The sequence below is a fragment of the Salvia hispanica genome, chromosome 3 (assembly GCF_023119035.1).
Source record: "Salvia hispanica cultivar TCC Black 2014 chromosome 3, UniMelb_Shisp_WGS_1.0, whole genome shotgun sequence".
NCBI classification, from domain to species: Eukaryota; Viridiplantae; Streptophyta; class Magnoliopsida; order Lamiales; family Lamiaceae; genus Salvia; species Salvia hispanica.
Window position 1 is genome coordinate 31,429,546 of NC_062967.1, and position 12,694 is coordinate 31,442,239.

General features: G+C 35.5%; 1 protein-coding gene across 1 annotated transcript; it reads left to right on the forward strand.

Moving 5' to 3' along the window:
* Positions 1-4,897: 4,897 nt before the first annotated feature.
* Positions 4,898-7,140, forward strand: LOC125209869. The gene is made up of 5 exons (XM_048109446.1): positions 4,898-4,905; positions 6,016-6,282; positions 6,645-6,660; positions 6,926-7,006; positions 7,078-7,140. The coding sequence occupies exons 1-5, from the start codon at positions 4,898-4,900 to the stop codon at positions 7,138-7,140; spliced, it is 435 nt and encodes a 144-aa protein (XP_047965403.1).
* The last annotated feature ends 5,554 nt before the right edge of the window (positions 7,141-12,694 follow it).

The window sequence follows — 12,694 nt, forward strand, 5'->3', positions numbered from 1 at the left end:
ATCTCTAATCCAGCCTTCATCCTTTTTAAATTAATTGAAACTAATCATGTACTTATCTAAAATTCTTATTGATCAGTTCTTTTTAAGGCTTTGTTTGTGTAAAGTTTTGGGTATGCACTGCCAGGAATGTTGTACGCGTGCTCTGTTCTTGTCTGTGCATGTGTTGTGCTCGTTTGTGTGTGCGCTATGCTTGTGCTCGTTCGTGTGTGTGTTGTGCTTGTGCTTGTTTGTGTGCACGCTATGCTTGTGCTCGTTTGTGTGTGTGTTGTGCTCGTTTGTGTATGCGTTGTGCTTGTCTGCGCGCGTGCTGTGCTTTATAGAGGAAAGTGGTGCAAATGCTCAAAGTACTACTTCAATATACAACCTGAAAAGTAAAAGACAGAAAATTGACCAACAATATTAAATCAGCGAGGGGATCACGAATGTAATTTAGTTCGAATTGCATTCATGATTAATTTCTAAAATATTCAATTAAATATCAAAATACGTTGAATTAATCATTAAAACAACATCAATAATGTGTTTGGCTTGCTAATTTAACACTAATTTTATGTCATCCAAATCATTTAAAATTACACATACCATACATATGATTTCGTTTTGGCTAGAATATTTGATCGTGAAAAATTTGCTCATTGTGTATTTTCCGGCTTATCTAAAAATTTTTAAATAAAATAAAATTGGGAGTTAGTTATATTCCCGCCAATATATATATCATCACCTCGCCCTCATCTCTAAGCTCACATCTCACTTTACCAGAAATCAAATTTCAGTTCATTCCTATCAACACCAGAATTCAATCCCCAAATCAATCTCTCTCAATCAAATCCGATCAGAAATGGAAGCAACGATCAGAAGCCCCAATCAACATCCATCTCTTCCCCCAAAATCAATCACCACTCTGTTCGACAACCCCAATTTCCCCCTTCAAAACTCTAACTACCTAGCTGCAATTCAAAATCCAATTCCGGATCCGGCTTTTATGTTCGTGAAGCATCTGACACGGACGGATGTCGCGGAGAATCGGGTGCTCATCGGCGGACAGAGGCTGATGTGCGCGCTGACGCCAGGAGAGCGGCACAGCGTGGAAACGGATTATCTCAGGGTTATGGCGACGATGGATGAAGATGAAGGCGATGACGCTGTGTACGATCTGCGATTGTCAAGGTATGCCTCGGGTGCTGTGTTTCTCCGGAACCAGTGGAAAGATATGGTGCACAGAAACGGATTGATCCATGGGAATTCAGTGGTGGGATACGGCTTCCGCAACAACGATGGCCAGTTTCGTTTGGTCATCAAGGTTATCAGGTGGAATTAAATCTTCATCTTCTCTCTAATTATTCATCACTCTGCCATTAATCAGATGTGTCTTTGGATCAATCTTCTTCTCCCTCGTCAATTTGAATGTTAATTGGAATATTGGAATTGATTTTGGGTTATATTTTGCGAATTTTTCTGTAATTATTCATTACTTTGCTATTCATCCAGGGTTCAATCTTGAGTAATCTTCTTTTCCCTCTTCAATTGAATGTTGATTAATTGTTTTCACAAGAATTTGAATGTTGATTAGTACTAATTGTTAAAGAGTCTTGTATCTTGAGTAATAGATTTATTCTGGCAATTTTCTTTTTCTTGATTAATTGTGTTTTCCAGATTTTCTAATATTTTTCCACTAAATCATAATACAAGAATTTGGAATACGAAATAAATTAATGGAAAAAAAATATTTGATACTAAGTTTTGAATGAATTGAAATAGGCTTTGGGTTTTATTTTACGACTTTTTCTGTTTTATCAAAAAAATATTTTAAAGAGTGTTCAAGAATTTTACTTTTTTCTATTTCTTGAATCATAAATTTATTTTGGCATCTTCATCATGTTTAATGTAAAATCTTGCTTGTTGCTAATTTATAGTTTGAATTCACTGAATTAGATTTGGTTTATTTTTACATTTTCCCCTATTTTATCAGAAAAAAAATATTTTGAAGAATCGTCAAGAATTAGTATTTGTTTTTGTGAAATCATAAATTTATTTTGGCAATTTTATACTATGTAAAAATTTAGTTGCTTTTAAATTCTTTATTAACTTTTTTATCCACCTTATATAATTGTAAGTTGGAAGAGATGTGAATCTGTGATACTCCATTTGTTTATACAAACATAACGCTGAAAGAAAGATAGAAGAGAGGCTCAAAGTTATATTATAGTAATGAAAATTAAGGACAATTTAGTAATATAAATTGCTAAATCTTGCGGAACCAAATTATTTAACATCATAAATAAAAAATATGATATGTATCTTATCACCAAACTAACTAAAGTAACACACCATAAAAGAAGTGTGATGTGTACATTTTATGTTATCGATTGTAGCTTTCTTGCCGAATTTATCTTTCGTAACATAAATTGATAGTGTACCATTCCATAACAATTTATATACACACTATAATTGTATAATATAAGATGCACAACCAAACCAGCATATATGAAAATTAATTGAATCATACGTCGTCATAATACTCACCCCACACACTCTAATTATCTCTCCAGGTAGAAGGAAGACGTTATATAAAAAAAAGAAGACAAAAAAGAATAAGTTGGTGGAAAAAAATATAATTTTTGTATGAAATTTGGATCGGTTTGCAACTACCCACGTCAACTTTTTTGATTTAATTGTATATCTAATATGACAAATGGGAAATCATAAGTTGACGTGACCGTCAATTACTTAAACTATGTCGTCTATTTTTACAAGAATATGACAACCACAAGACAAAGGGGAAGACATCAACCACAAGTAGTGTGATAACCTAGATCTCACAAGAACGACATCATCAATTTAGACAACGCATGTTTAACAGTTACCGATTGTGAAATTGAGTATCGTAAAGAACATTTGTCTTAATATAAAGATAATATCAGAATGTCCTAAGTTTTACTCAAGCGAACGACGCATGTAAGAATATATTAGAGATATTCATTACAAAATAGAGCATTGTAAATAACATATATATTAACGTAAACATAATATCATAGTGTAATAAATTACTCGATAATATAATTCAACACATGCATTATGCATAATCATAGCAACACATCTATTAAGTAATGGATAGTCATATAATTCAATAGGTGTATTAACTGATGGACAAAATGGAAGTTAAGTGCGTAAGAGCACTCTCAATGCTCTCTCTAAAAACTCCCTTATTTCTCCCTAACTCCTGCCACATCAGCGCCACATCAATACCAAAATTTATCCCCAGTTTTTAGCCAACTTTTAGCCAACTGCTCCAATGGTTTCTCCCTTATTTCTCCCTAACTCAACATTTCATTTTTACATCATCATTTTTAATATTATTTAATTTTCCCTACAAATGTGTTTAATAAATAGATTTATAATGAACAATTCATCGTTGTATTAATCATTGGAAAATATAATACAACGAGAAAAAAAAAACTACAAATAAAAAACCATAAAAAATAAAGATTTAAAAAACTAAGAGGGAGGGGCGTCCGGCGGGAGGCCCATCAGGATCTTCATATTTTGGATGGTCGACCAGAGGGACTGCTTCTCTTCTGGGGTTCCGCCGCCGGTGAAGTACAGCGTGTACAGCTGCGTCAGATTGGCGACATTGGCAGAGAGTGTGGCTTGTTGTATGAACTGGGGCTCCGACTGGGCATCCGACGATGCGCCCTTCCCCTTCCGCCTCCCCTTCGCCTTCTTCGCTCCCACAGGGCGCTCGTGCGGACCATCCCCAGTCAAGTCGATGGGGGTGGCGCTTCCCTCACTCTCCGCACCGCTAAGTCGCGAGCGCAGCGATTTCCCGTGCAGCGCGGTGTGCATCCCCGTCCGGAATTTGGGGAGATCCTTCAGCCTATCATAGATGTTCCAATACTTGAAGCCCTTCGATAAGAACTGGACATTATACCTCTGCATGGCCTCATCTCGGACCATGTGCTCATTCTGGCCACTCGTCATGTTCGTCATCAAGTTAGAGTATATACCGTTGAAGTGGCCGCAGTCCCTCATGAGGCGCTCCCAATGCCGGTGGATCGCCTCGCTGCCATGGTCCTTCATCGAGGCAGTCTTGTTGCTCGTGTACTTCTCCGCAACCCGCTCCCAGAACACGAGCTCGTCTGGTAGTTGCTGCGCTCCGAGTCTTGCGTCGTGTCCGCCCAGCAGTTGGCTATAAGCTCGGACTCTTCCAGACCGTAAGTAGTCCTTACCCGCTTCGGCTTCTCATCGGAAGCCGTATCGATCCGCAGCCGTCGACGCCGGCGCCGGCGCCTTCCCCTTCCTGCTCCTGGAAGGCGGCTCGGCGGGCGTTTCTTCCACCTCGTAGTCGTCCGTGCTGAGTGTCGGATCCGTTGTGTACGTCGCGTCCTGAGATCCTTCATCGTCTGGGGTGGATCCAGGGGTGTCGAACAACGATGTGACTATCTGGGGGCGATACACATCGTCGGCTGGAGATGGCATGCTGAGGGCAGACTGGAAGTACGGAGAAAGTCTGCGCACCGGAGGAGTCTGCAATGGGGACGGACCCGCATATGGATATTGGCCGGGAGGAGAACCCATCGACAACAACGAGTTCATCCACTGCTGATTTGCTTCATCAGTGGGAAATTGCGTACTCGACTCTTTGCCCTTACCTTTTCGGGAATTTTTCCTACTTGAACTCATAATTTTGAAGATTGAAGATTGAGATAATGAGATTGAAAAATTGAGAGAGAGAATGAAGATTGTGTGTGATGAATGGAGGAGGAGGAATTATATATAGTGGAGGAGAGTTAGCCGTTGGCGAAAAAAAAAAAAAATTATCGCCGATTTATCGCCGAATCACGCCCACAGTGGTCGGCGATGATTCGGCGATAAATCGGCGATAATAAGGGAGTTGGCGATGAATCGGTAGATTTATCGCCGAATTATCGTCGATTTCCCTCCAACGCCCGACGATTTTTAGGCGATTTTCGGCGATTTTTCGCCGACAATAACGCCTAACCATTGGGAGTGCCCTAAGGCGAATGAGAATACACCAACCCCAAGCATTGCGATAACATGGGATCTCATGTGAATGACAACGATACTCAACTAGACAACACATCTACTAAAACAAATAATAATATAACTAATCACGTGACAGTCTCGACAAGATGAGATCTCGTGACAACAACAATGACACTTGAGTCGACACATGTAAATAATTTTTGTAAGAGCTACTGATTGTGTAATTGCACGACATAAAAACTTTATGTTGTGACGCAAAAACTTAGAAGTCATAAGTCATACTTGATCACACGATACATGTCCAGTATCGAGTCAAATATAGACAATAAGTGAAACTCAAATTGTACTAATTTTTTTTTTATCTACTTTTCTTAAAATCTATATCTAAGTCAAATATAACAATATTTGATCGACGACGGCCATATAAAATTCATTTTTATCATACTTGACCGTGAACAATTAAGTATACACTAAAATCCATGTACCTTTTCATCATATTCATAATTATTGGTAAAAAGTAAAAAAGGAATTATAGTTGTGTGCATTTTCAAACCGAATGCGAGTTAGTTATATTTCCCTCTCAATTAATCCTACTTTTATATATATATATATATATATATATATATATATATATATATATATAGGATTGTGATCAAATGAGATTTTTTAGGGCAATTGAGAAATGAGATGCAATATCAGCCACTCATTATTATTAAATGAGTGGTCTATATTTTACCACACAAAAAATATTTTTGGATTAATTTATTATGAAAGGGCAGAATGGTAATTTTAGTTTTTAATCTCTCCTTTCCTCTCCGACTCGCAATCTCTCCTGCTCCTCCTCGACTTGAATACGCTGCTGCTCCGCGGGATCATTGAGGCCAACCTACTTCTCTCGGAGCGCGATCTCCGCCAATGCTTTTATGTTGTTCTTCCTCTTCTCCTTCTTCGCAGCCTTCCGTGAATGATATTGCGATTCTCCTCTTCGAGATCGCTGATTTTTTGATGAAGATCACCGATCTCGTCGGAATCTGCATTGTTAGCTTCAGCGAATTCGTTGTCGGAGGATGAATTCGCGAATGTGTTCGATTCTGCTCTCAATTTGATCAGCGAGAGGTTCAATTCGAGCATTCCTTTTCTCTGGAAGATCAATCGCACCCTAGGTTTGGGGAATTCGTTGAAATTCGGAATTTCGCATAATAGGGAGAGATTGGGTGCTCGGCGTATTTCTTATTCGTCTCTCTCGAGCGCGCATTCATATAGTGCCGCTCTTCTCAGGTGAATTATGTTTCACTGTTGCTTTTGTTTTAAAATCTTCAAATACTGTTGTTTTATTTTTTGGATAATAACTTGTTGGATTTAATTGAATATTTGGTTGGAATCAATTGTCATTCATCAGCTTTTTGCCGAAGCCGTTCACACATGATTTTTTTTCCGGTGAGATTTGTGCGTGTTGTTTCTTCTATACAGAGTACTTTTTTGGTTGCTGCAAACGTGATTCTGAACAAAATTTTGCTCAATTTTGTTATTCTTATGCTGGAGAGCAAAGACGAACTGTCGAATTTCTCCGATATAATTGATCGGAGTAAAAATGCAATAATGAAATTTTGGCACAGTTTGTTGTTTTTGTGTTTTGATAGGGAGAAAATCGACGAGGTTTGTGAATTCACGAAGAAAATCATGAGAGAAAAGGAATCGGAGCTGTGGCGCCGATCCGTGGCTAATTAGGAGCTCGATTCCGTGACGGATCCGATGAGGAAGGAAGTTGCCGCGATCTGCAAAAAGGTTGCAATCGTGAACTGAGATGTGATGATTTTGGGGATCAACTATCAGAAGAAGGTTTGATTTCATGATTTTACAATTTTTCCTATTCTCATCTCTGATTTCCGGATTGATTTATCTCATTCTTCGGACTTTGTAGGAGAAAGAGTATAGAGAATCGGCTGAGGCTTTCGATGAGAAGAAGAAGGAAAAGGCGCAACTCCTTGCGAAATTAGCAGAGGTAGTTGAAGCTCTTGCTTTACTGATTTCAATTTTTGCAGATTTGTTGTTGACGTTGTTTGATTTTTGCAGTTGGCGAGTGAAAGCGAGAAGCTGAGATCGAGTAAACTAGAAGAACTCTGCAAGAACATATAGTTGACGCTCCAGCTTCTCGGTGAGAGAGAGATCTGTGGAATTAGAGCTCCCGAGAGTAAGGAGATGGGGTTGAGAAGTATGTTTGAGATGTTGGTGCTGGTGTGTTGGTGATGCATATTTTGAGACGTAGTTTTTGAGATTTTGATTCTGGATTTTGGAAACCCTTGTTGACAAACTATTGACATTTTGCTATAAGTTGTTGACATTTGATATTCTGACTATTGATATGTGAATTATAAGTGTTATTTTTTAGTTGTTGACATTTTAATACGAGTTGTTGACATTTGATATTCTGGCTATTGATATGTGAACTATAAGTGTTAGTTTTTAGTTGTTGACATTTTAATACGAGTTGGAGTTGTTGACATTTGATATTCTGGCTATTGATATGCGAATTAGAAGTGTTATTTTTTAGTTGTTGACATTTTAATACGAGTTGTTGACATTTGATGGATCTTATTCAATTTTGCACTTTAGGCACGTAATTAATCATTTTGCTTCTGGAAATTTGACTTATGGCTGTGCTTTTCATCTCGAATTATTGGTTGGGGGTTTTTCAAATGACAAAAATTGGTTAACTACATATATAATCTATGTCAACTACATATACAAATCATGTCAACTACACACATATAATATCAAATATGTGTACAATCCGTGTCAACTACACACATATAATGTCATCTACATATACAATTCATGTCAACTACATTTACAATTCATGTCAACTAAACAGATATAATGTCAACTATACACATATAATGGCAACTATAAGTTGTTGACATTTTGCTATAAGTTGTTGACATTTGATATTCTGGCTATTGATATGTGAATTATCAGTGTTATTTTTTAGTTGTTGACATTTTAATACGAGTTGTTGACATTTGATATTCTGGCTATTGATATGTGAATTATAAGTGATATTTTTAGTTTTTGACATTTTAATACAAGTTGTTGACATTTGATATTCTGGCTACTGAATGTGAATTAAAGAGGTTGTTTTTATTCAGTAAAGTTTCTTGCTGATTTCTTGTCTTTTATTGCTCCTTCCATTCTATATAATCATCAAATTCTTTGTCTCTCATCAAAAACTCGTAAAGGTTGTGTTCTTGTGCAACATTTCATTCGATACATACAAATTCATAATTCTGGAGTATGGGAGAGATGGCTTCATCTTGAAGTTACGCAGAGGTATGTAATCTCTTTATTTTTATCTCACAAAAAAGTAAATGTATGATGATTCATTCAGTTTAATTAATCAATCAATTGTCCAGTGTAAATTAATGATGTTTGAATTAATGGCAGCATGGAGAAATGGATGAATTGGGGCAGAAGCTGTTGTACACGAGCCTGGAGAAGCTGAAATTAGAAGTGATAAAAGAAATGCAGAAAAACAAAGAATACGTGAACCAACTAATCCAGCTCCATAAATGCGCCATCGAAGAGCGAGACGAAACAAAATCAATTATTGATTCGTTTATGGAATTAAAAGTTTTAGGGTTTGGATTATCAATTGTGCTGGATGTGAGCTGGATTGGGGAATCAAGCTTTTTTATTTGACAAATAAATGACAAACCATTTGCAGAAATCGCCATTGAAGATGTTGAAATCAACTATGTAATTCATGTCAACTATACGCATATAATGTCAACTAGTGTACAATCCATGTCAATTATATATATAATTCATCTCATCTACATACATATAATGTCAACTACAATCCATGTCAATTATATATATAATCCATGTCAACTACATACATATAATGTCAACTACATATATCTACATACATAGAGAAAGCGATTGAAAAAACAAATAAATCTCATAAGCATTGTGGAAAATGTCATAAAGTGAATGATCATAATGCCAGAAGTTGTGGCAAAGAGAAGACATAATTGTTCTTTTTTAATAATCAGAGTTGTTTTTTAGTTTTTGACATATACTACAAGTTATTGACATTTTCTTATTAGTTGTTGATATTTAATTTTGCTCTCTATTGATGTGTATTGTATGATCATCGTACCAGAACTTGTGGTAAAAAGGAAAAAAAAAGAAAAAAATACTTGTTCTTTTTTAATTATAAGATTTGTTTTTTGAGTTGTTCACACTATAAAAGTTGTTGACAAGCTGTTGATATTTTGCTATAAGTTGTTGACATTTGATATGCAGGCTATTGACGTGTATTGTATGACCATGATGTCAGAACTTGTGTCAAATAAAAAAATTAAGATAAAATAGTTGTTATTTTTTAATTACAAGAAATATTTTTGTGTTGTTGACACTTTATACAAATTGTTGACAAGCTGTTGACATATTGTTATAAGTTGTTGATATTTGATATGCAAGCTATTGACATGTGTTGTATGATCATGATGTCAGAACTTGTGTCAAATAAAAAATATTAATATAAAATAGTTGTTATTTTTTAATTACAAGAATTGTTTTGAGTTGTTGACACTATATATACAAAGTTGTTGACATTTGATGTACAAGATGTTGACATTTTTATATAAGTTGTTGACATTTGATATAAAAGTTGTTGACATGTATTGTATAATCATGATACTTGAACTTGTTTCAAATAAAAAAATTAAGAGAAAATAGTTGTTCTTTTTCAATTATAAGAATTGTATTTGCGTTGTTGACATTTCAATACAAGTTATTGAACTGATTGACATTTGATTACTACTAAGTTCAAAAGTCAGAAACCACAATAGTAGTCCATGGTTTGTGTGGGAAGTGCAGGTTTTGGGAAGAAGGCTTCAGCAACCCAAAGTTTGATGAGTTTAAAGGCACATATCTCACAATCTTCCGAGAATGCACCCAGGTAAAGGAAATAGCCTTGAAGTCTAGCGGGCAAGTAAATGTAGCTAGGAGCCAAGATCTCCATGTAGGAACCCTCCTCCATTTCAGCTGCATCAGCAGTATATTCTTCAATCTTTTTCCAGAAATCAATCTTTTTTGTCTCCTAATGAGAAGACCACCAACCACAACCAGTGACAGAGGAAGACTTTTCCATTTCTCGGCGATCGATCTTCCAATTTCCTTCAAATGAGGAGGGCAGAGCAATGTAACATCATCATTATCATTTTTCAGCATATCACCGAAGGTCAGATAACAGAGCAACTGCCAGTTGTGCTCCAGCCCGAGCGGCTGCATCTCATGAAGTAAACTAGATTTTTCAAAAATTTTATCAACGACCTCCCGAGGCCTAGTGGTGAGAAGAATTCGGCTGCCGTTTCCTTATCCGGCAAGGTATGCGCGATCCAATCCCAAGCATTAGTGTCCCAGACATCATCCACGACGATTAGAAACTTGAGATTGTAAAGCTTCTAATGCAGGCACTGGAGCAACGTCTGATCGTCGCCCTAGGTGGCATAGTGGCCTGATTGGTAGTTTTTGCTCTCCATGATTACTAGCAGTTCATGACCTCAACTATAATTTATTTACTACTGTTGAATATCAAATGAACTTTGTAAATTTGTTAAATTTAGTCATGTATCAAAAACATTATTCCGATATTTCATACTGAGAAACATGTTTTTACAGCGAGACGAAATTAATTGATATCAAAATCATAAAAATAAAAAAAATAAAAACACTTTGACGAACTTTCAGTAGCCAACTTCATTGAGAACTTTCATCAAACAATTGGCAGAAGATGCAACAATTACATATGTCAACAGTATACAATATCATGTCAATGACAAGTATATGTTGTTTATAGAAAACACAAGTATATTATTATAACTATGTCAATAGCTATTGTATAAAATGTCAATAATCTTAAAAATGTAAACAAATCCTTAACTGGAAGGAGATGCTTGTTCTCTTCCTTTTTTTACCAGCAGCAATGTTCAATTCCATCTCTTCTGATTTTACCATTGCTAATCAAAAAAAAAATCAGCAGAAATCGAATTCATAAGAAAACAAATCCAGAAGTGTTTTAATACACTAAAATCGAAGCAATATTCCTTGAAATTTGAATAAATTTCTTAACCTGTAGAAGTCGCTTCATCGATCGCCGATTTGGATGCCTTTTTCCGGCGACAATCGGCGCTTCAGCTTCAGCCGATTCCCTTACATTTAGTTCTTCAATCCTCATTTTTGGAACTTATTGATGTAGGAAACTGATTTCGTAGATCTAGGATTAGGAGATGAATAACAATGTTTGATTGATTTTTGAAGATTTGCAGAATTGTATAAGTGATTTTTGAAGATTTGCAGAATTGTTTGGAAGAGAAACTTGGGAGGGAAACATTCGAGAGTTTTAGTGGGGTTTTTAATATAATTTAAACATTTAGAACTGAAATGACAATAATACCCCCTTGTTGACATAAACTACATGCTGTTGACATTTTATAAATATTATGGATGAGTGGCTGAGATTGCATCTCAATTCTCAATTAGGCCCAAAAATCTCAACCTAATAGGACCCTATATATATATATATATATATATATATATATATATATATATATATAGGGGTGCATTATAATGATAACCCCAATTTGTGTGATAACCCTATAACTAAATCTCCACCACACATTTTTAAAATATGTGGTCTAGATTTAATCTAACAAAACTATCATTTTATCAAATAAAACTATCATTTTCGGATATATTAAGGGCAAAATTGTCATTTCAATTTTAAAATTGGTGGGAAAAAAGAAAACGCTCTGAATTCATCTCAGACTCAAACACTCTGAATCGAATTTCAAACCCTACGAATCGAAGGAAACACTCAAACACTCTGAATCGCATTTGAAACCCTACGAATCGAAGGAAAAATCATCACAATTCTGGAATATGTCGAAGGAAATCATAGTTTTTTCATCGAAGAAAGGTTGGATGAAGTTTATTACTTATTTCACTTTTGATTTTGATCGATTTATCATTTTGCTGATGATTTTCTCGATTATTTTTAGATTCTGTAGTTTTTTAGTGTAGATATTTCTTATATTTATACAATATCGTTCATGCATAACAATATATGCTGCTGGTGTGTGTTTTGCTTTGTTTATGTGTGTTTTGCTGTGTGTGTTACTATGTGTTTGCATGATCTGTTTAAATGTAGATAAAATGATAGTTTCTGATAAAATGATAGTTTCAGATTATAAAATGATAGTTTCATGGGATATATGGAATAAAATGATAGTTTCTGAATGAAAAAATGATAGTTTCATGGGATAAAATGATACTTTATGTTTGTTTGTGTGTGTGTCCTGATGCTACTGCTGCTGTGTTTTTGTGTGTGTTGTTGTGTGTGTCTCTGTGTTTTTGTATGTAGAAATTGTGCCTTTGCTTGATAAAATGATACTTTGGGTGCATAAAATGATAGTTTCTGAAAATGATAAAATGATACTTTGTAAATAGTGTTTTGTTCTACTTAAGTGACAAGTTATTCCCTCTCTGCTTTTTTAAACTCATTGAAATATAGAAAATGATAGTTTCAGAAGAAAAAATGATAATTGCCCTTGATAAAATGATAGTTTCAGATTATAAAATGATAGTTTCATGGGATATGGAATAAAATGATAGTTTCATGGGATAA